The sequence below is a fragment of the Rutilus rutilus genome (genome assembly GCF_951802725.1).
Source record: "Rutilus rutilus genome assembly, chromosome: 12".
NCBI classification, from domain to species: Eukaryota; Metazoa; Chordata; class Actinopteri; order Cypriniformes; family Leuciscidae; genus Rutilus; species Rutilus rutilus.
In genome coordinates, this window is record NC_140217.1 from 21437204 (window position 1) to 21461984 (window position 24781).

At 37.4% G+C, this 24781-nt stretch overlaps 1 protein-coding gene across 2 annotated transcripts in view; it reads right to left on the bottom strand.

Annotated features, from left to right (window-relative positions):
* Positions 1–24781, bottom strand: part of ntn1a (netrin 1a) — a 74241-nt gene that overhangs the window by 26130 nt on the left and 23330 nt on the right. For both annotated transcript variants that reach the window (XM_084425366.1, XM_084425367.1), the window contains exon 2: positions 865–1053. In XM_084425366.1, coding sequence (XP_084281492.1) covers positions 865–1053 — 189 coding nt within the window. The remainder of the gene's footprint in view (positions 1–864; positions 1054–24781) is intronic.

Genomic DNA, 24781 nt, shown 5'->3' on the forward strand with positions numbered 1-24781 from the left:
CAGCTTTCAAGTATAACATTCTCACATGATGCAAAAACATTCCCCACAGTCTTGACTGTCAGATTGATGGACGCTTTTATTTATTTACCTGTTTATCTGTTTGGGGAAAACAGAGTCTTTAACTTCCAGCTAAGTTTTACCCCGAGCTAAAGCTGGAAGTAAATGATCCTAAGCCGTCACGGACAGCAGCAGAACGGACCTTGTTATGAGGAGACGCTAAGGTGTGACGGGGGGCTTGTTTGCACAAAGCTTTTTGCTCCTGTCATCTTGCCCCACGGCAAAGTTAGGCAAAAACACCCTGCCTTTTTGTCTCTTTCCCTCTGGACAGCTCCCAGGTAAGCGTGCTGTCGCCAGCCAGTTGCACACCTGTGGAAAATTGCTCGCTCATTCCCTCTTCTCTTCTTGTCCGTCCTCCCCCTAACCTCACTCATCTGACCTGTAACAAGGATCAGTTCACACCTCTGCTCTGTTTGTTTGGCTTGTCCTGTCAAACCATCCCCCAAATGAATCCCAATAACTCTATGTCAGAAAGATGTAACCCCTCCCCCACCCACATCCCTGTCCTTGGGCTGCATGCTGACAGAGTCTCATGGGGGTGGAGGAGCACAGGAATGTGAGAATTCTTCCTTTGGACCCGCTGACACCCTCATTTGAGGGGTAACACGTTAAGAATAGTCACCGGCTCATCTAATTGGTTCCTTTGTGGTGCTATGTGAATTTCTTTGTGTAGAAAACAGCTAGCTAATCACTTAGCGTTAGCTTTTTCTGCTTTCCTCAGTGATAAGTTGCAGACTTTGGGCCCTTAAGACCAAAACTATAGTCGCCCTTTGCGCCCATGGGGTGTAGATTTAGTACCCTTCATACCTTTGCAGGCCTTTCTGTGAGAGATGGGCTTCGACATGTCTCTGTAGTAGCCCTCTTTGCAGTAGTGGCAGTGGCGACCTGCCGTGTTGTGCCGGCAGTTCAGGCAGACTCCTCCGCTTTTCCTCCCGGAGAGTTTGTAAAGCTCCATGTTGAAACGACAGCGCCTTGCGTGGAGGTTACAATTGCAGGCTGCGGAAAAGAAAGAAGTTTAAAGTTTAAACAGCATATCCTTTATCACAGCCAAGTACGATCAAATCAGAAAATCCAAATACAGACTAGTCACAAAAAGATGTTCCCTTCTTTTTGTTTGAGTGCAAATTTAAGGACTGTAAGCAACACACCATAATGCTTAAAAAAAATAATATATATATATATATATATATATATATATATATATATATGGTGCTGCATGATCATCATCAGTCTCTTGACTGGCTCTTTTGGAAAGATTTCTGAAAAGCCAATGTAATAGAATAATACAACATTTAGAAAGGTTACAATGCAGGTGTGTACACTACTGTTAAAAAAGCAAGGCTGCTTTTATTTGATCAAAAATACAGTAAAAAAACAGTAATATTGTGAAATTATTACAATTTAAAATAAGTATTTTCTATTTGAATATTGTTTAAAATGTAATTTATTCCTGTGATGGCAAAGCTGAATTTTCAGCATCATTAGTTTTCAGTGTCACATGATCCTTCAGAAATCATTTTTAATATGCTGATTTGGGGCTAAAGTAACATTTCTTATTATTATCAATGTTAAAAACAGTTGTGCTGCTCAATATTTTTGTAAAAACAGTGTTTATTTGGAATTGAAATCTTTTGTAACATTAATGTCTTTATTGTCATTTTCTATGTTCATCTTAATGCATAGGCCTACATTTAATTTAGATTTACTAGATTTAATATTACAGCATCACATGAAGCACATCTTCAGGTTGACATTATGTTCAATGTAAGCTATATACTAAAGATTTAGACACCCAAAGCTATATTCAACTTTTTTAAATATAATATTTTAGTTATTTTTCAGAGTTTGGTTGAGTACCAACTCAACATGCTTAAAAGTCATTAGATCAGGAATGAACTAAAGTTATGTAGTAGAGAGACAGGCCTCAATTTGACAGCTATGTCTTTACCAACTGCAGCAAATGAAGTGCCAGGGAATTAACTTCTGATAATGAGGTCAGTTTCTGAGCTTTTTCTCTGACCAGGCCTGCTCTTTTCCAATGATGCCAAACAATATCAGACAGGCTCTCCAATTACCATTCCATTCCCAATCCTCACCATGCGCAGGAAGCTGTGCTCCTGCTTGTTTACTAATGAAGAAAGTTGCTGCCACCAAGTTTAATTACTGTCTGATGTTTATTCATGACTGATTTGTGTGCAGACATGTTCTCTTTCATTAGGCCTTGGTGAGACATTGGTGTGGCTCCTCCTCATGTATTATTCAACTATAAATCCCAACCCTCCTACCAAAATGCTTTGGGCTGTTCAAGCACAGACAACTGTTGGCAAGGCATAGCTGATGCACATTCTCCGAGCAACTTCAACAGTGTTTATTTGGTCTGATGCTAGGAGACTTCAAGACAAAATAAGCATTTTGATGAGAGGGCATAACAACTTACAAAAGTGAACGCAGTAACTACACCAACACTGGAATAAAAAAAAAAAAAGGCTTTAAAGTTGTTTTTTTGGAGTGATTCAATAGCCTATCATTTGTCACACTTCATTTTCTATGATTGTAGTTGAATAGTTTTTGAAGGACCCCCAAATATGAGGAGCCCCTTGCAAGGGCCTAAAATAAAGGCAGCTTTATATTTTCCATGTATAAAAGCCAACCTTATTAAATATTATCTGGAAAATATTTCATTTATAATGATAGTGAAAACTTTCTACCCAGTATTAGAATGTGTCATAGAATAATGACCCAGTATAATGACCGGTAACACTTTATTTTACAGTGTCATTGTTACAAATGTTACATGTAGTTACTATAGTAATAATAACTATACATTATGCATAGTTACATGCAACTAACCCTAAACCAAACCCAACCCTATAATAACTACATAGTTACTAAATATTACTCAGCACTTAAATGTGTAATTACAGTGTAATAAAGTCACCTTAAAATAAAGTGACTATTCAAACTATTAACAGAATAAAATAAACCGATAAATTCCATAAAAGCACAGATGGGAGTGGAAATAACGGAGCAAATACCAGTAAACTGATAAGCGCAAACCTTAGTAAATCACCTTGCTTGATTCATTTAAATACTTTCCTCCCATAAATTTAGCGTCTGAAAGGAAAACTCCTACATTTGCAATAATGTCAGCCTCAAAAATAACTGTGTCCACGTCTTTTCAGCGCTAATTTCTTGATGTCTTTAGTAAATCCTGACAGGAATTTTTTTTTTTTTTTTTTTTTTACACCAAAAGAGGGTTTGCGCTGACTCAAGCTGTTAGTAAATCTGGCCCTAAATCTCATCATTTCAGTCTTTAGACAAAGTGAAAACAGTAATATTGTAAAATATTGAGTTGGATCATAACTTGATTTTGACAATATGTGTAGTTACTGCATTTTGCCTTGCATGGGATTATATTTCCTTTCTTGACATCAAGTTAAAGGAGCAATCCGATTTTCATTCTTATTTTGACACTCAGTCCGTTTCCTGTTCACTTGAGTACAATGTTATCAATTTAGTAAAGAGTGATTTTTTGGGGAAAAACTCCACTCAATGTCTCCTAAAAAATACTCTTGGCTCATCTCCACAGATTTCCCACTTGCTGCCAAAATAAATTAATACTTGAAATAGGTTTTTCGATATGCCTGCAGGACATAAAGAACGATAATTCGGCCCGTCCTAGAAGTGTCTCCTCTTCAAACTTACTCCATGCACGGCTTGTTTGCTTTCAAACAGGCATACTGTTGGTATTAATTCTGCCTGCTTGTTTGGATCCCGGTGGAAACTGATCCTTCCTACCCTCCAGCAATGGATTATTCACTTTTGCTAACAAGGCAAATGCAGTCCACTATGCGGCCTCCGGCTTCTTTAAATTTCTACAGACTTGCTGAACTTATTGATAAACAGAAAATCCAAGTTGTTTTCTCTGAAAATCAAAATGGCACCACATTTTATTACTTTTCGAAGGCACAAAAATACCTTATAATGCTATTGGAGAGGCATAAAACTGAGAAAACTAATCACAACAGCATGTTTTACCCAAGTAATGAGAAAAATCTGTTATTACAATGACATCACCCTAAAACCCTTCAGTTGTATTATTTCTTCCTTCATAACATGATTTAAAACAATCTGCGGTAAAAGAAGTGATGTTTTTTACGGATTGGGCGGCATGCGCTGTCTTAGATCGTACTTTGTTGCAGTTGCTACAGTCAAAATGCGTCCTGCTAAAGGATTAAATTAAGGATTAATTATTTACTAATAGTTTAGACGTTATCAATTTAATTTGGTTATTATTTTATTATATAATAAAAGATTCAATGTTCTATGAGGATAACAGTTGGAAAACACTGTTGTAGCATCACCTTGCACCTAAAAGAGCTGAGAGGAAATGGCACTGTCAACATGTGAGGCTATTGGTAGTATTTGGCACCCGCCGTTTCCTCTTGCCCTCAGTGATGAAAAAACAACCTCAACACACATGGGGCAGCTGGGGAAAGCTGTTTCAATGCTCTACCTCATCTGGTTTCCTCATTCTAGAGATCGTGATTGTTGTGATACGACCCTGTCCGTATGAAAACACGAAGCGTTCGCTCGGCTCGCACCTGCTCTTTTACAGGCATGCAGGATTCAGGGTGGCTGCCTCTCAATGGGAGCGAATACAAAGCGGCTGTGCATTATGTCGTCCCCCCACAATCAACTCACTGTCAGACTAATTTTGTTTCCCTTCATCCGCTTCAGATTTGCTCATTTTCATTCATTCTGCCCTCTGACACCCACTCTCACACCTTGTTCCCGTACCTTTGAAGTGCTTTCAGACTCACTAATCTAGTCATGTCATCTGCCTTGAAAGCATGATCATAATTTAAATGTTGCCCTGTATGACGGAAGAAGATTACAGACGCTTTTGGAGGTGGGAGGAAAAGCTCATCCCTATGGTGGTACTTCCTAACCACAAAGTGGAACAGCATCTGTCTTAACAGAATGAAAGATTACCTGGATGTCCAGCCAGGCTGGGGAAGCAGAATACTCGCAGTGGATGAAAACCCTCATCAGTGAAGCCGACAAAACAAGCTATTCTCACTTGTAGCTACACATCCACTTAGCCGATAAACCCCGGGCAGAGATAAGCGCGTGAGATGACTCGTCTGATTGACTGGGTTGAGGAGAGAGCCAAACCAGATGCGTTTTGTCTCTTTCCCCTCTTTAGTTTGGCTTAGCTTTCAGAGAGGTTGATAAACACGTACAGCCGTGAGGAAAGAGTGTAAGGTGATAGCTTTCGAGAGAAGCTAATTGGTTTTGTTACCGCGTTAAGAATGTTCTTAGAAGAGAGAATTTGAATCTCGGTTTTGCTTTGCTTGATGTTATTTGTTAGAATTTTTTCCCCACTTTTTATTTGTAGCCGCTTTGTATTTTGTTTGATATTCGGACAAATATTAAAATCAAAATGATAATGAAGATTAATTCACCAACATAACACATTACTAACATTATTTAACTACTTTAGTTAACATAAAGAATGAACAATACTTTTACAGCATTTATTAATCTTAGTTAATATTAATTTAAACATTTACTATTGCATTATTATGTATTTGTTAACATTAGTTAATGCACCGTGAACTAACATGAACAAACAATGAACAGCTGGATTTTTATTAACTAACATTAACAAAGATTAATAAATGTATAACTCATTGTTAGTTCATGTTAGTTAATACATTAACTAATGTTAACAAACACAGTATGTATATATATATATATATTATTAAATTTTTTAGGACACACAAATTGTATGTCGATGAATGAATTCAAAATAAAATATTAAAAGAAACATTTTTCTCGTTTAATTTTGTTTCATATTTTTCTACAATAGCCTATAATTCTGCCATGTTTTTCCTCACTTTTTATTATTTAAATTTTTTTTTTTTTTATTATTCCTGCCCTGTATAGTTTTCTTCTATTTTGCTAGTTCCATGTCTCTTATAGCATTTAGTGGTCTTTTCTTCTCACATAATCACATTATTTCAACTCCAATCGATACTTATTGCCCATTTATTTATTTTTTTGGAATGTAGGACTCTTTGTCAGCGTTTATTTGTCAACAATGACTTCCTCACATTACAATTTAAAGAGCCAGCAGACTCCTCTCTGCTAGCAACCACTCATTTCCTTCCTCTGCAAACATGAGGATTTCCTCAAACACTCTGTTAGCGCTTGAATTAGTTGACGTAGATTAATGTTTTTTTTTTTCCACGCCGATGCATTTGGTTGAAGTTATCAGCGTATCACCCCGTTTATTAGGTATGAGTGTATTTTCGTTAACCTGACCTTCAACAAACGTTTATGTGTTAAACTCGCACACTTTATCAGTAGTAGTTCTGCAATCTTCTCTTCTCTTCCTGAAAAGACGGAACATACCAATAAGTAAGCGGGGATTAATGCTCGCTCTTACACTCTGTGTAAAAGCGTGCTGTATAAACAGTGTCAAAACAGGCAATTGGTAATTCTCCTCAGTTATCAGGGATATTAGTCCAGCACTCAACACTATTGGCCTTTTTTTCTCTGAGCCTGTCAGACAGAGGGAAGATAAAAAGACGTCACCTCTTGCACATAATTCGGAGATTACAGCTGTTGATTCAGCAGTTTGAGTGAGAGGTGTTGAAAGCATCAGATTTCAATGTTTTTCACCTCATATTTGAATACATTTAATGCTAAAATTGATGTAAATTTAAACATGGGCGTAAAAAAGAGAAACTAAAAAGCCAGCAGGACAGTTTTTTTTTTATTATCAATGAAACATCACGCTTGGTGAAGCGTTACCAAAATGGTGGCGCACTACATCAAATGGGGGTAAAAACAAACCCGCATTCCGTGACTTAGAGCTAAAGAATCCACTCACAGCTCATACATCCTTCAGAAGAGAAACATCTCAGGCATGTGATGTCTGTCTGCTCCGACACCATCTCAGGTGTGAGGCTTGACCTTCAGTGTCAAAAAGCAACAGTCATATGTCATGAACTCTAGGGCGTGAGATCTTTCCTGTACCGGGGGTCGGTACCACCAGCCCGAACTAGACTCAATACCAACACCTAACACCGGCCCATCAGAGAAGGAGTTACGCCGAGGGGTGCTATCCTTTTAAAAAAACATGGAAGAGGACCCATCCATAGCTAGTTTAGTTTTAATCTGTGTGTGCCCTTTTAAGTAATGCGATTAGCCCCTGAGCCCCGTAAGACTTAATGAGAAAATATTGGATATCACCACATCAGCCTTGTTTTGGTTTGGTCGTCTTTCAGCGAAGTTAAACATGGGGAGTGTGCTTGGGTGGTTGTATGACATGGAGTGTGTGTAAGTGGAATGTAAGAGTTTATGTGTGCCTGCACATGCGTTTTTCGGATGTTGCGTCATTTCAAGGCTTTTTTTGCTCTGGGCCTTAAATCAATACTGGCAAAATACATATGCGTTTTCTTCATGACTGAGCCAATGATGAACGTTGGCATGGTGGTTCTGTGGTCAGCCAAAGATATTCAGTGGTTTGGTCGCAGAGACTAAGAGTAATAAATTCAATAAAATAGAAGCTTGTAAACTTCATGCCATATATTTCTTCTGGCAGCGTCAGTCGAACTTTCTTTCTTTTTTAATCGTTCATTATTTACTCACCCTTATGTTGACTTTCTTTTTGAAAATGAAACAAAAAAGGGAATATTTGAAGACTCTGCTGATCACTTCTTTTCATGCTATTAAAATGAACTACACTGCAAAAGTCATTAGTCTTTTTAACTTGTTTTCAATTGATTTTTATTCTTTTCAAAGAAGTAACTTTTTAGTTTTTTAGAGTTTTAGATATTTGAATTGGAAAATAATGCAAAAATATTACGATTAGGATTTTTCAGCTTTTCATAAAAATGCAAAAGCACTGTATATATTTACCTTGTGGGCTATATTTAATTTATACAAATTATAATATAGTTGGTTTGCTTGAGAAAGAGTGATATTTAATTAATTCTTCACTGAAAATCTTGATGATAGTCCTGTCCTTTTCAGTTTCTCACCATGAGCTATCATATGATTTCATTTGATATTGTATGATGAGACTTGGAATACAGTTGTTATAGGCGGACAAATGTTCTCCTTTTGTGTTTAATCAAATACAGAAAATCATATACGGTAACAGCATGCCAGTGTGTAAATAGTGACAGAATTTAGATTTTTGTGAAACTATATTCCTTGAAGGGTACATGAAACTTGCAGTCACTTTATTATAGTTGCACAGGCTAAAATAAAGTGCCTTGTTGACTTTTGATGACTTTGCAATATGATTGCATCTATAATTGTTCAATAAACAGAACAGACCATTGCTGTAAGCATTACTATTAATACATACAGTACAGTAGCACATGGATCAATAAAGTTTCAGTCTCCTTTTCTGTCTCCTATATGTTCCTGTCTTTGGAGGCTCTCTGGCGGACTGCCATATGAATGTGATGTTGACACACTGCTTGGTGATAGTTAAGCGCTTTGTTTGTGTCGGTTTGATTTGCGGCTCTCGTATTGAAAATGTTAAGACCACACTGGAGCCAATTATCTGATTCACACTCTCTGGAATTCTTGTTTATAGGGAAATGATCACTTCACTCACATCGTGTTTTTTCTCAAACTAATTAATGTTTTACTTTTAATCTAATCATAATGGAAAAAAAATGTTTTCATTATTATCGGAGAACACAACAATGTGCTCTTTGTGCTCAAATGGAATCTCCTGTCAAATTTGACTTGCTTTTCCAGATTTCATACCACTGATTGTAACAGCATGCTACTCTTGCTAAAGCGGCTGTTGGAGATCTGGGTTACAATTTATTTGAAGGTGTCCGTGTTACAGTGTAATTATGCATTTAAGTACTGTGTAATAATTAACTTGGCCTACATGTACTTACTGTAGGGATAGGGTTAGAATTGGGGTTTGGTTTATGGTTAGTTGCATTTAATCATGCATAACTAATAGCCTAGTTATTACCACAGTAACTACATGTAACATATGTAACAAGGGCACTGTAAAATAAAGTGCAGAGCTCTGCTTATCTGTTACAGACAGTGCTTTCATAGTAGAACAAAGTATGAATAAGTCTTATACATAAAACAGTTTGGTTAAACTTTATTTTAAGGTGTCATTGTTAAAGTGTAATTATATTGTTAAGTAGTGAGTAATATTAAGCAATTACATGTACTTATTATAGGGTTAGGGTAGGATTAGGGTTTGGTTGCATATAATTTACTGATATTACTATGGTAAGTACATGTAACATATGTAACAAGGACACTGTAAAATAAAGTGTTACCAACAGTTTCAATATGCTTCAAATATATACAGAGAAAATGAGTGTATATAGCTATTATCTAATATCTACATTAAATTATATTGGCAGATATTTTGAGTCATAAATTATTATGTTAAATTATAAAATCATATTACACAATACTTAACATGTGCAAAAAAATATATATTTTCAAAATACATCGAGTTGAATTAAAAGCAATACTGGAGTTTTCCCAAGACCCTGACATGTTGTCAGTCACGCTGTCATTTTGTCGACAAGAAACATACCTGTCTGAGATTATTTATTCTTTATGTAGACAGCTGTCTGCACCTTTGTGAAGGAAAATGTAAACATAAAAAATTCCTCTTAAAAATATAAACAGTTATTAGCCAAATCATGACTCAAATCTGGAATGCTTTTAATGAGTCCCGAAAAAAAAATGAAAACCTTTACAAATCACATGTTTAGAGAGTGAGGTACCACCTCTCCTCCAATCCCGGAGTGAACGAGTGTTAGATTTCCAAACTATCACCTTGGCATGAAATAAACAAATAAAAGATTAGAGGAGTTGAGGCAGCCAGGAAAAGAACATGTTACCATTGGAGTCTTTGATCAGACGAACTGGTGTGGACACACTGGAGAATAACAGCGGGGGGGATCACGTCCCACACGTCAACAGTATATTTCTAACAGGACACACATTTCAGGCAGTGCCTCTCTTCTCCACCCAGCATGCTGAGAGAGCTGAAGAGCGTTGAAGCTTTTGTTTCCACCTGTATGTGAACCCCAGAGTCAAACGGACCTCGCTCAAGCCCTTTGAGTCCTAATTCAACACAAATGTGAGCGCTGTCAAACAGAGAATCACTCCACACGACAAAAACTCTCACATGCGCATGCACCCAAACACGCACAACAACCTGTCTTCGCTTTGTAAGAGCAGCCTTCATCCCCCCAACCCCCAAGAAAAAAAAAAAAAAAAAAAAAACATATTTATATGTATGCTGCTTGTTAAATTATGGCATGAACTTTAAAAATTGCTCTAATTGGGTTCAGCCTATATGTTTATCAACATAAACTCCCAGATCAGTAACACACTGACATTTAAATGAATAAACTGCAAATGTGTACATTTTTATTGACAACCAAACAGCATAACCTTTTAATGTCATTCCAACTCCTGGGATGATATCTGCTGCATTATTCATCACTGGCTGCAGAATGCTGGGATTATGATTTATGTACCTCCGGTTCTTCATAATTATAAATTCATCCACATGGGAGCACAAGAGCACTGCTTTGCCTGACTGCTGTTGGTTAGTAATAAAACATGCTCAGTTTTGGCAATGAATTTAAGAATATGTGGATTTTGGAGGTTTTGGAGGGACTCCCTCTTTCGAATAAACATATGCTTTAATACACTTCCAGCCGCTGGCTTAACATATCATATCAACACACACATTTCATCCTAAAATATTTCCTTCTCAAAACCTTCCAACCTCCGAAAGATGAGTGGTGGGTGAGCTGAAATGAGGAAACGTCCCCTCTCTAGGTTTGTATCAAAAAATCATATTCCATTTTATCTTATACTTATCAACAAGTAATCAATAGTATAATTTTCACAGAAAGTCACAGAAATGTATATTTTTGATGTATATTTTGTGTAACTTATTTTTTAATTAGCTTATTGTTTGCCTATTATTTTAGACTGTTGTATAGTGAATAATATTAACCTAGAAATGTCTAATGTTTAAATGTTCTCAGGGTATTCAAGTCACAAATATTATCTGGACCTCACTGTGTCACAGCATGGTTAACAAATGCTAGGAGACGAGGATCTATAGTTGCAGCAGTAGAACTTTAAAAAAGAAGCAAAATACTCAGGATAACAGGAAAACGCTCGAGAAACAGAAAGCAACCATTAACGCAACCAGAACAGACAAAACAGAACTGAAACTGAGGACTATACACACACAAGGCTAAATGAGGAACCAAACAAGACACATGTGAACGTAATCAATTAACAAATCAGAAACCATAGAAACAAACTAGCAAAGGAAACCAAATCAATAACTATGACAACAAAGGAACTGAAAATACTCAAATTAAGAGTCCTTGAACAGAAGCAGAAAATCTGTGATGCACTGAATCAAGGGGGCTGTTTACACCTGGTCACTTCATGCGTCCTTTATGATCGGATAGTGTAACGCAAAGTTGGGATGTTATTGCCCAGAGAGAGAAAAACAATATGTGGTGTCAGAGGAAAAGATGCACGAGAGACGAGAGATGGCGTATTTTCCCCGGGTTTAATAAAATTACTTAAACGTCACACTCGTCCGCATACATGGGGATTGAGTGAGAAAAAGTATACAAATAAACATTCAAGTCTGGTCGGTAGAGTGGTTATCTCTTCTCCTCACCTGTCAAAATCAATTACTGACACTCTACGCACATGCGCAGTTCTCATTTTACCTCAAATGACCATAAAAGCACAAAGTGACCGGTACAATAGCAATCTGATTTGCTAAAATGGTTCAATTTACACGCTCTCACATGTTTATTTTTTTACATTTTGGGAGGAGTAAAATGCAAATGTAGTTTCAACAACCAGATGCATAAACACTTGACCAGTTTGACCTGGAATGTGTCTCTTGAGTGATCGCTTTATACATTATATGGTTGCGGGCATGAGGTGCACTTTTAATTCATGTTTTAATTCTATTTCAGGTTATTTCAGTTTGTACATTACCAAAAGCGGTTATATCCGAGTGGGTGAGTTATTTACTTTGTAATTAGTCTATACAATTCTATCAGTGTGACACATTCAAGTTGATTTGTGGCACAGTTGTGACAGGATAATTAGCCAATTACAGTGATGCTAAGGCACTCCTTCTCTCATGTGAGCTTTTGCCTGTTTGGTGCTCTTTTCTCACATTCATGCAGGCTTAGCATTAAACGAGTACACCAAGGAAGGAAAAAAGACACAGCTTTCCTCTGAAATCCGCTGATGTCAGTGTTGGGTCCCACTTTATGTTAGGTAGGCCTATGTTTAATTACTATGTATGTACTAACATTTAAATCAATCATTTGATACAATGCACTTGCATGTTGTTGTTTTTTACATTATACTTGTATTAATATTATTATTACCTGCATGCATTTACATCTGTAATTAATTTACGTAATTACAGCTCTGATTACACTGTTGACCCTTTTAACCCACCCTTAAGCCTACCCATACCACTAAACCTGTCCGTAACTTTACCCAATTCCCACCTCAGTAGCAGCAAAAGCGTTTTTCAATACAACATCAACACATTGTACTAATATTTTTTTATTTAAAGTATAGTAGTTTAAGACACCAAATATAAAGTGTGATCCAGTGTTGCTTTTGAAAACTGAGTGGTTTGCAGATGTTTTCATATTTAGTTTTTGTGTGTTTTGTCTAGAATTTTCTCACACAGTTTTAGTAGATCCTTCGTCATGTCCAAGTTGGCGATGCTCAGATTAATTAGTAATTTCATTTTCAGCTGCTCCAGCATGACATATATATATTTTTTTTCTGTTTCTGCTGTACTCTATGTGTCAGGGGCTTTTTGTTCTTTATGCATAATGTTCTCTCCATCTTTATCTCACTCTTTCTCTTTCTTTCTATCTATCTGTTCTTTTGTTATGAAGATGTTAAGTAGGGCCAGTGTGATAAGAAGGATGGCTCTGAATGCTTGGAAACTAATAAGGGTTTCAGGTCAAGAGGCTCCTAAGGGTTTTATAACCACAACAAAGAAGACTTAATGGCCTCCACTTTCCAGTATTAGCACCCATTTAATGACCAGCTTGCCCCCTCGTTAGGGATGATCAGCTGTTCCAAACCGTGCACCACCCCTTGCATCAGAAGAGATAATCCAACTCCATGCTGTGATGTAGGAATACATAGTGTGCCAAAAGGTAGTGTGTCAATGTTGGTGCATGTATTTCCTGGCTAACGGAGGCATTTTGTATGACTTTGCATCAATAAGTGTGTGTGTGGAGGAAGAGAAAGAAAGAAGACAATGACAAGGAGAGATAAAATCCTGCAAGGACAAAAAAGGGAAAAAGAGAAAGAACAGCAAGGCATAAACAAAAGAGATAAACACAAGAGAATATTTCATTTTGTTTCTTTGCCTTGAATGAACTTTTGAGGATGTCTGTTTTGTGTGATTCACATTGTGAGAATTTTACAGAAGCAGAATAAAGCGGCCACCTCTATTCATCCCAGCTTGGTGAAAGCCTTCTGGGATTTATGTAGATTCCCCAGACTGAGCAAATCCAGACACATAAAGATGAGAAAAGATCCAGCTTTCGGGCTACGGCAGCACAGAAAGCAGAGTTTACACAGCAATACTGTCATTTCACTGCACATGTGCTAAATGAAATAGCAGAATCTGAATCATTATTTGTGAAAGCAGTTAGTTTGGATGCTAATGGATGAAGTGTTACACTGAACATGTTTCCATCGTCCAAGACTTATGTTAAAAGGAAATTTATTTTATTACCTTGTCTGTCTTGGTTCATTGCTTTAAACATCGTAAAATTCTTCTTGAGCTACGATCATGAGCAACAAGGCTAGGCAATTCATCACAAGATCTGAGGCATTAAACAAATCAACTTAGCATCAGTCCTGTTATATTGCCAACAACAATAATATATTTATGCTTCTCTCTGAAACGGTTCTTGTGTAGCCTTAATAGTACCATAGTCCATTGAGTAAAACCTGCCGACTGAGAACCTGCAAACACTGTGAGCCAAAATGGAGTGGTGTCAAAAGGCACCAGGCATTAAGGCTCAGTGTCTGTTTGAGCTTAGTTCTGTGAAACTAAGTGATTGCTCAACTCATTGTCACAGATATCACATTCATTTGGAATGTTGGCAATCTGAGCTATAGCATGTAGTCATACGTCGCTACCTTGGCACTCAGAGAAGAGAAAAGGGGAACTCTTTATGAAGACATTATCTTGTCAAATTAGTCACTGAAGTCATTGATAATGCTGCAGAGCTGTTGGTGTGGCAGTTTTATGAGAAAATAACCATGTTAGAAAATTACAGTGATGATTCTTTCCCCTCAGGCCAGGGAAAGACCTCCTGAGTCGTATTGTATTGCTGTTATTTCTTATTAATACTGTATGCCAAATCACAGGCCTAAATGTGCTTTGGAATTGTTTTGGGATGTCTCAAACAAACAAAGTAAGAAAACATAAGAAAAAAAGCATTTTTTATTTATTTATTTATTTATTTTATTGCATAAAACATATGCAAATGTATATAAGTGTTAAATATATATAGCTATTTAATGTAACAACTGCAGGCAATCTCTTTCAATATATAGTAAAAAGACTTCCACATAAACTATGATGGAAACGTCTCAGAGTTACATGTAACTCAGTTCCCGGAGATGGAAACGAGATGCTGCGTCATTGTGTTGACACTTTGGGAACACCTTCACTCTGAAACGGTGTCTGAAGCATGTGTGAAATCTCTTCAATCCTATTGGACCATGGAGATTCAGGACCACAAAGACCATAAAAGAGCACCTACGATACGGAATCTCCAGATTCTAATTGTCTGAAGAAGCCGCACAGGCGTGCTTAAAGTATTGCAATGTGACGCTGTGTCTTGTTGACGCTATAGGAACATAATATCCACGCCGCCATACTGAATCTATTGAATACATTTCCAAACTGTTGAACCCCATTCATGGTCCCACATCCTGCTCCACAAGTCAAATGGCAGAGGGAAGAAGGCTTGAAGAACGACCGGATGAACAATCGAGAAAGGCATGTTCGGAATATTACCAGACCTCAGGTGCCAATATCATTTTGACCAGTCCAAGGGCACAATCTAAGCAACAGACAACTGAGAGGGTCTGCAAATCTCTTAACCTTTTAAGCAAAGTAATGCCATGGACAGAGCCAACTTGAGAGTCAGAAACTTCTCAGAGGCTGACTCCAAGGACTCAAAGGGCCCAATAGGGCAGTGGACTGGAGCGCACCATGATACAAGAGACGCCACCTTAAGGCTTAAAGTTTCCTCATGGAGAGAGCTCTAGCTTTTAGGATGGCTTTTAGAACTCAGTCCTGGCTAACCCTAAACACCTAAAATGAGTGAGAACGGCATCTTGATGTCGAGTTTTGAGGTGATAAGGTCAGGCAGAGAGGACGACTCTATACTGGTGTGCTTTGCCACCAAAGCAAACCTGCCGAAGTGAGTCATATAACCTCATTCCACAAAGACACAACTGGTAGAAGTTACCACAATGCCATGCGTTCTCCTGAGGAGGAAATGGTCCATTCGGTGCCCTGAAACTGCCAAGGAAAAACTGAACATATTGACTGAAGGGACTAGTTGTGAGGGGAGAGGCCTACACTGTCTGGGGGGGCTGACTGCGCTAACAACCTATAATGTCCCAATACCCTCTGTATGAGGGGACATGTGCCACACTCCAGCAACATTGCTGGATGGAGACAGGTGACAACACCCACTGGAGACTGCTGCTCCCTGAAACACTGAAGTGGCGGGGTGGTGAAACTATCTCATGAGGGCATCAGAAGAGAATGGACACTTGACTTTTTGTGTTGTGAAACATTCCCACCCATGGGGTGCACCCTCAACACCCTGCAGTCACTGGTGTCAAGTCTCTTCCAGACAATCTTTAGAGGTTAACCACAGAAACCTTCCGCAGTGACCATTTCAGCGTAGAGCGGCCAATAACACAGGCCATCTACTTGGGGCATGGAGGGCCAATTCCGTGGCCCGGCAGTAGTATTCCTCTCAGAGTGAAATCTTATCAGAAGATCAACATGGTATGCCAGTAAAACCACCACGGTGTGCAAGAACATGCTCTGCAACACGAGATCCGGGTCGAACTAAATGATGTATGATGCTCTGGACATTCTGAAATGCCAGTGCCAAAGCCTATCATCAAAAAATCACCAACAGACATATGGCAACTGCCACCAATAGCTAGCAAACATGAAGTTTGTGTTTGTTTGTTCTAAACCTTAATTTGTTCATTGTAAAGTTTCTACAATTTCCATTTAGATTTTTCTACTTTCCCTGGAAGTTCCCTTGAGCACATGGTAGGCTATTCCCTAGTGAAAAAACCTATACCCAAATGTATTTAAAATACATTTATTTCATACTAAGTATACTACAAATCCATTAACATATTTACTGACATACCGCTTTAGACTGAAATAAATATTATTAAGAGTACTTCTTTCTTTCTTTCTTTCTTTCTTTCTTTCTTTCTTTCTTTCTTTCTTTCTTTCTTTCTTTCTTTCTTTCTTTCTCTTTCTTTCTTTCTTTCTTTCTTTCTTTCTTTCTTTCTTTCTTTCTTTCTTTCTTTTTCTTTATATTAAGCATTATATATTGTAGTATGCTTAATATAAAATAAATGTATTTCACATGCATTTTGGTATATTTATTTTTCACTAGGGGATATTCTGATTTTTTCCACATAGATTAAATTTGCAACTTGAATGGAAACAGAGCTACTGACACATAATGCAAGCTGTATTCACACACACTAAACCAACTTCCTTTTTTCCAAACTGCTATACCATATAGGCACTTTGAGACAGAGGCTCTTACACTACAGAAAGGAAAGTCCATCCCCAAAAACAGTGGTGACTCAATCCAAATGCTGTGGAGGAGGAATCGGATCGGTTATGTTTCCACACCCTCCGGATTCAAGGATGATTCGCAAAGTTTTTAAGACAGATGACGCCCAAGAAATGAAAGCCCATGTATGAGAAGTCGGCTGTTGTCTTAGGCAGCAACTCTACTCCACAGTCTACATCCAGTTTACCACCTGCTGTGGTATTTGCATTGCAGCGCTAGATCCCTAAAACTCAAATAACTCTGGCGTTTTCTGTAAATGGCTTTCGGGAAATGGCTTCTGGGATACCACGATTGGTATTGGCACTTTTTAGTTAAGCGTTTACGGTATCTTTATGGCCAGGAAATCACATATGAATGTGTTTAGCACAAAAGGGATGGTCTTCATTGATAATGCTTGGACCACATCTGATTATTATAATGTCTTTACAAATTTAAAAAACCTTAAAGTCATCATGAAATCAAAACGGACAATTCCTATTGTTTATGGAATACTGCAGTATTTATTATAAACGATTCATCCATGCACACCAATGGACAAAATCCTTTCCTACATTTTCTTCTGGTTTGAGAAGCCATTTCAATGGGATATACATCACAATAGGGAAGAAAAGAGTCCTTTCGTGCCAACTTTAAATATTAATGTCAGGTTAAAAATAACGCGTTTCCACAGTTTTTAAATCGAGCAAAGTTTTTATATTTTCATTTTAAAAAGAATTATGTACATCTATTACACTATACTTTGCGTTTTATTACTTATACTTAATTACCCCCTACTTAATTATAAAAAAAAACTGGTAAATGCTGCTGCGTGAGTGTTTCTAATACAACGGCAGAGGGAGTGTTGGGATCTTTCCAGCTTCTGACACATTATGCATCTTTCAAAATAAATTTTCTTCCTCCTTTGCAAAAGTCATTGAAACACTATATTGGATTTGTTTTCTTTTGCTGTTGGGGCAAATAGGAATGCAAAAATGATATTTCTTGTAGTTTACACTATAGATGTTTACTAATCGTTGACAACTTCTACTTCTGAGAAGTAGATGTAAAAAGGGTCCATTCAGTGCGATTACCTTTCATGTGACTGACTATCTGTCCTTTTCTCTCTCTATTAGCCTCATTAGCAGCAACAATTTGGCCATCGCATCAGGTGTGAGGACTTTAAGCCTCTCTTTTTCATTTACCCCCCACACACTTACATTCTTAAAGTTCATTCACACCAATGTGGTGGGAAGGTCTCAGGGAGATCAGGCCTTCTGGAGCAGATGTCATTAGCGCGTGTCACCTCTCCGATTTACCGTCCTCGCTCAACGTTAACAAGCGTTCACGCTGTTTTATTGGAACACAACTCCACTGCACCAGATTTTTCAATAAAATTTATAGAGCATGAAAATGACTTCAGTTGGGCAAGGAGGGACTGCAGTGGAACAGGGGAAAGAAAGGGTATGAAGGGCTGGAAAGACCATGGGAAGTCTGTTGGCCGATCGGAACAGATTGCCTGGAAATGACCCCTGTGTCCATCAGCCAGTGAGAGGGGGAGCACTTCAAACATTTTTCAAGGCTCAGCCCTCTCAGTGCATTGACCTGTGTAAGTGTTTTAACAGGCTGCTAATTAGTAGAAGGAGTCTCATGGGAGATATTACCACAAACCGACAGGCAAAATACAAATATTGCTATGTAAACTCTGCACTGTAGCCAGCCTTGTTAAGCAGTGTAGCCATGTGTATGAAAATCCGCTTTTTTCTAAACATGCTTATAAAGTGTTCATTCATCAATGTTAATTAGGAAATATTTGATTTGTATGGTCTCTAGCTCCAGTTGATTTATACAAAATAAGGTAAAATTTCCATCTAAAGATGATAAATGAACACACAGACCACACATACACACACCCGCTGAGGTCTCAGTGCAATGCCCAGGATAGTAGAAACATATCACAGCCAGAATACAAATATAATGAGACTAACTTGTCTTCCATCCATTTCCATTGTTCTCAGAAGTGCTACTAAACCCGCGATCGGGCGGTTGTCCAAACCTTCATCAACAGCGGGTTGTGTTTTTTCTCCTCCCTGCCACATGTTCGGCACACCGTCTCTCCCAGTGTGAGCGGGGAGCAGACAGGAAGCCCCTAAAACTGTAAATCTAAAGCCCAGGTTGCCGATTCATCCTGCTATGACATGTTTATTGTTCTTTTTCTAACCGTTGTCCTCACTCCTCCGCCATTTTTGGATGACGCCATTCTCTGCCTACGACTCCAGAATCACTTAGCGGCCTTCTTGAAAAGCTCATTGTGGTGTAATCAGCGTTTTTCACCATGTTAAAGTAATCAGACGCTCAGCGTGAGCCTTCAGAGCGCCTAATTGCGTGTGAAGAAAGCACCTCTGTGGCCACCGGCCACGCGTTTCCCTCAAGAGATCTTCCACAAGACAGATGGTCAAACCAAATCACATAGCTATTAAATCATTTTTATCACATATTTTATAAGTCTAACAAGGGTAATTTTCTATGGTAATCTTCGGTAATTGATAAACAATGTGCCCTATAACCTGCTTCAACCCTTATCGTTGCTGCGGCACAATGACATTCCACAATTACACATCATTATCTGAAGGGTCCAAGTGTACTTAACTGGGGAAAATTGGGAGCCTGGCAAATGTGAATATGATCGTAATTACTTTCTTTTGGGGAAATTGGTTTATCCAACAATAACAATCGCGAAAGACCGAAATTGAAACATATTTCATCAGCTGGGTTGTTCCACTTAAATGACTTCAGACAATGATTGAATTTAGTTATTGTTTCTGTAAAGGTTCCATAACTGTAATTACCACAATAAAATGCCCATTATACTGTCCCAGTTCCAACTGGCATTGCAGTATATATGGTGGAAAACCACTTGCTCTGTTACCTTGAAATACTTATAATAACTTAAGGGGAAAAAATAACTTCTTTCCACCTGTTGTCAAACTTAGAAATACTAGACACATTCTGTCCAGATATCCACCTGCTGAGAGCCATTAGCAAAGCCAAACTGTGAGCTGCAGAGGCAGGTGCGGGTTTTATTGTCTGGCAAAGGATTGGGTAAATGCAGATGCCTCTCGCTGATAATGGCAGAAGGTGCAGGCGGTGACACTGTAACTGTCATTAAATTATAATTACTGCACCACAAGGCTTAATGAGATTTTAATGTATCTTGAACAGACACCCACTGGGAAATAAAGGTAGCCTTAAGCAATGTGAGCTACCTAAAATGAAATGATGTTCAGGAACATACAGTTTGTTGACTTGCTTCATATAAAAAGTTTCACAAAAACATAAATGGTTTCATTTGTGTTTCTTGATTCGGTTTCTATTACTTCATTAGTCCAGACACGAATGAGGTCAAAGGTAAGCTCTGCTATCTCTGTAGGTAAGCTCTGTTAGTCTCCTGTGCTGTAGATAAGCAAGAGAGGGATGAGATAACGTCACGTCAGATATACCGCACGATTCGTGATGTTCACAGTTAATGCCACGCATAGTGTTTTTTTTTAGGAAAATCATGTTACATCAGTGGTCTAATTTTGTCAGAGAGTTTTGTTTCGCTTCAATGTCTTTGTTTTTGCATCATGAAAAAATCAAATAGTCAACATTAACAGTTAACACACAAGATGGAATATATTAAAACTTCAAGAACTCACACAGACTAAATTCCTTTACCTCTTGTGCATCATAACTCCCCTTGTAAAAAAGAAGTGTGCTTAATTGTTTTAATTCCAATAAAAATAAAAATAAACTTGCTGATAATATATGAATGAAATAAAAGGCCTCTTAAGTGTACTTAATGAGAGTGCACTTTCATGAATATGTTTTTTTTACACACTTAAGTACACTTTATGATAACGCTATACTATAAAGTGTTTTTTTAATTAATTTTTAATTTTTTACATTTTTTTAGTTAAGTTTTAATAATCTTTTGTAATACTTTAAAGAAGTACTTGAAATAATACTTTATTCTTATCAAGTGAAGATGTGGATCTGCAATGTCAATAGCAAATGCTTAGTAAAGGTTCAGTAAATGCTTCAACTGTGTGTGTTCAGAAGATTCTGGTGGAAAATACATTTTTGATCAGTGATTAAAGGTTAGATAACTTGGGGAAAAACACATAAGGTCAGAGCAAACATTTGATTATTTTTTTTACTTTACTGAAATAGAAGGAGTCACCTGAAGTTTAAATGTCTTACTCTTATCATACTAACACATTTATAACAGAAACAAACACAAAAGATGTAAATTAAAGAAATCCGGTCCAATGGACAGAACAGATGTAAGCATTGGATTTACTCAATGTCTAGGGATGATGCACTAGTACGATAAAAATCTCTGTAGGCATAATAAAAGTTCATAAGTGTGACATATCAATATGTGTGTCCAGTTAGGGTGACCAAGAAAAATAAAGCTGAGGTGCAATTTCCGACCAACTGTCTGCACCAGGCCCATCAAAACCTGCAAACACGGCTGCTGTTACCATTCTCCTTTAATCTAACTCCACTCTTCTTTTTAGTCCTCACTCTGTTTGTTTTTGGGGCTCAGCGATCTCTCTATTTCCCACCCATCACTATAGAAACCAGATACTGTATCTCAGCCAGGGCTATCCTGTGGAAACAGAGCTCACTTTCTCAGATAAATAAACGGTTACCGTGAGGCCGCGGGAGGATTGCAGGGAAAGGGAGATCAGGGAGGAGGCAGCGCGGCAGGGTCAGGGAGCTGTGAAAAGCGGCAGGCGCGCTGATCCTTATCACACTCTCAAAATGCATCTGTGCCCCGGGAAGTAAACATCATACCAAACCTGACCGCAAGGAAAATAGATACCGTAGAGGTCATTTCCAAAAGAGTTGCTGTTTTTTATTGAGTTTGTTCATTTGATTGAACATGGCACACTTTATCAACATGATGACTACCACCTGAGAACTAGTTGTTGTTTTTTATTTCTATACTATTATAGTATTTATTGATATTTTGAATTAGCTTTTTTATATAAATTATAAATAATATTTTAGTATATAATATAATAAACAATATTTTAGCTTTAATATATTTTTTATTTCGGTTTTAGTTTTAGTAAATTTTAACAACTTTAACTTATTTTATTTCAGTTAGTTTCCAGGGCAACAAATCTTTCTTCATCTAATATTTATATTTTATTTCAGCTATATTTCATTTAATGAAAACCATTGATTGTTTTATAGTTTTAGTTAACAATAAAAAGACTTATAATATAGAAGTAAACAGCTTAAAATAATAAATAATATATAAGTCTTCTGTGGGCATATTATTTAAACTGTAAAGTTTTTTTGGTCATTTTAGTGTAATTAAGTTGTATTTTGAATATAAATTTACACAGATAAGGTTAGCGAACAATTTTCAAATATGAGTATTTACGTAGACAGTGTTGGGTGTAATTAATTACTTAGTAATCTAATTCCTTTAATTAATTTTCCCTTGAAAAAGTAAAGTAAGGGATAACTCTTCATTTTTCTAGAATTTAATTACAGTTACTTCTGATGTATTATATATGTAACGGAACTAACGCTAGAGACTGCGGTCTATAGCATCAATGTTAGCGCGCCCGCCTCCCATGCCAGAGACACTGGTTCGAATCCCACTTGGGGCGGGTCGAGTAGGAAAGGTTACCAGTCCCTCCAGAAAAACGCGATTATGCGATCGCATAATTCAATGCATAATCAGCCAAAGTCCGCATATTTATGCAGGGGCCGCATTTTTTCAAATACGCCGCACTTTCGCCGTGTAAATTGCCGATTTCCGCGCGCAAAATATGCGGGGCTTGCATGATTTCATAATCCACGCATTTTCGTTGCAAAAAAGTCATTTGAAAAATGTTGCGTTTACCTCACACAAGAGCAGCCATTTTCCCCTGTTCCCATGGGAACGTTATGAAGTGACGTTATTACAATTGTAAGTATATTAGTAGTATGTAAATTTACATTACAGTAAGAGATTGCACTTTGTGCATTGGAAGCACTTATTTTAACAGAAGATGTCTGTTTTGTATAGCTACCTCATTAGATTTTTTTTTATATTTAATTTATTCATTTTTACAGAAGTTGTAGCATATTCCTTTTGTAAAGCTACAGAACTTGTTTGACTCATCAATGTTTTGTGAGTTTGAGCCATGTGTTTATTAAGGTCTGAAATAAAACAAGATGAGAACTTAAATATTCCCAGCACTTTCTGTGATGTAGTATGCTTACTTATCATAGGAGGTAATAAGAAATGACTCTTTACATTAAGGTAGTAGCCTAGTGAGAACAGGGTGTTGGGGGGAATAATAATAATTTTTTCTCTTTTTCATCAAACCGCAATTTTTGCAAGTTCCCGCAATTTCATCGCATAAAATTGCATAAATATCCCGCATATTCCATCGCATTTTTTAAGAAAACGTGCCGCATAATCAAGGATTTTTACCCGCAACAATCACAAAAAAACTCCGCATTTTTCTGGAAGGACTGGGTTACATTTGGTGCCGTGACCCGAATGGGAGTAAGGTTTAGGGTTTGAATCCTGCTCGGAGCGGGTATATATAACAATAGTGGATTTAACATCAATATTTTATTTTAAAATGTATGTTTTTAATGTAACCTTCTCCCTTTTACACACTTTGGTCAGTTCAAGAATCATTTATGCAGTTGTAAGTGTCTATCCTTGTATTGTTCAACTGGTCGAGGTTGATATGGGATTTATAAAGTAATTTGTAATATATAATTCAACACTTTTTATAGAGAGTAATTAGTAGAGTAATCTAATTACATCTTCTATTCACTGTTGAAGATGTAATTAGAAGCTAGTAATTAAGTACTTTTTTTAGAGTAACTTACCCAACACTGCGCCTAGGTCCCATTCAACCATATTTTGGCATTCTTCAAAGAAATCAAGAGAAGTCAATACTTTTTTTTCCCCGCTTCCATTTGATCTTAACTTGTACTAAACCCAGAATAATTCTTTAAGTACTGGTCTCACTTTGGATTAACCACTACAAATTACATGCAAAACAAACAAACGAACCAAACTCTGACATGAAGCAGACTCAGATCCACACCAAAGTCACCTTAAAACATATCTGCATTCCATCTATAGAGGCTAAAAATAATGTTTTATGTTGCAGTGTGTTGTAACCTACCCGTTACACATATCAGCTAATAAAAATTCAGAGGAATGTTTGAAGCAGTCTCGTTGAGCTTACGGTTAGACACTCTCTCCTGCTGCTGGACTCCCTCCAGCCCTTAACACAGGAGGAAATAAATAAAAAGGGCCATCGGATTGATCATCCAAAACATGTCTTTTATCCCAAGCCAGAGCCCTGTCCACCGGACAGCATAACATATGGAGCCTCAGTGAAAATATCTGGAAAAGCTGAGATGAACTGAACATGGGTGCCCAGAGATATCTTCTGTGATTGGCAGCTGCCTGTGTCAGGAGCCCCATAGTCTGGTAGGAAAAGCATGACTGCTCTGGCCTTGTCTAACCACTGTCCTATTTTTTCACTGCAAGCAATGCATGGTGGTCTTTAAAAACAAAACAATAATCAGCAGTTGAGAATTACTGTACCTCTTCACAATTTCATTTCCAGCCAGAAATAGTACCTTGGAGTATCATGCCATAACACAAACATACTTAAGTGATTTAAACCTCAATTTCCTTATCAGCAAAAAAATAAATAAAAAAATGATTGGTCTTGGTTTATTTGCTTTTCCACATTTTA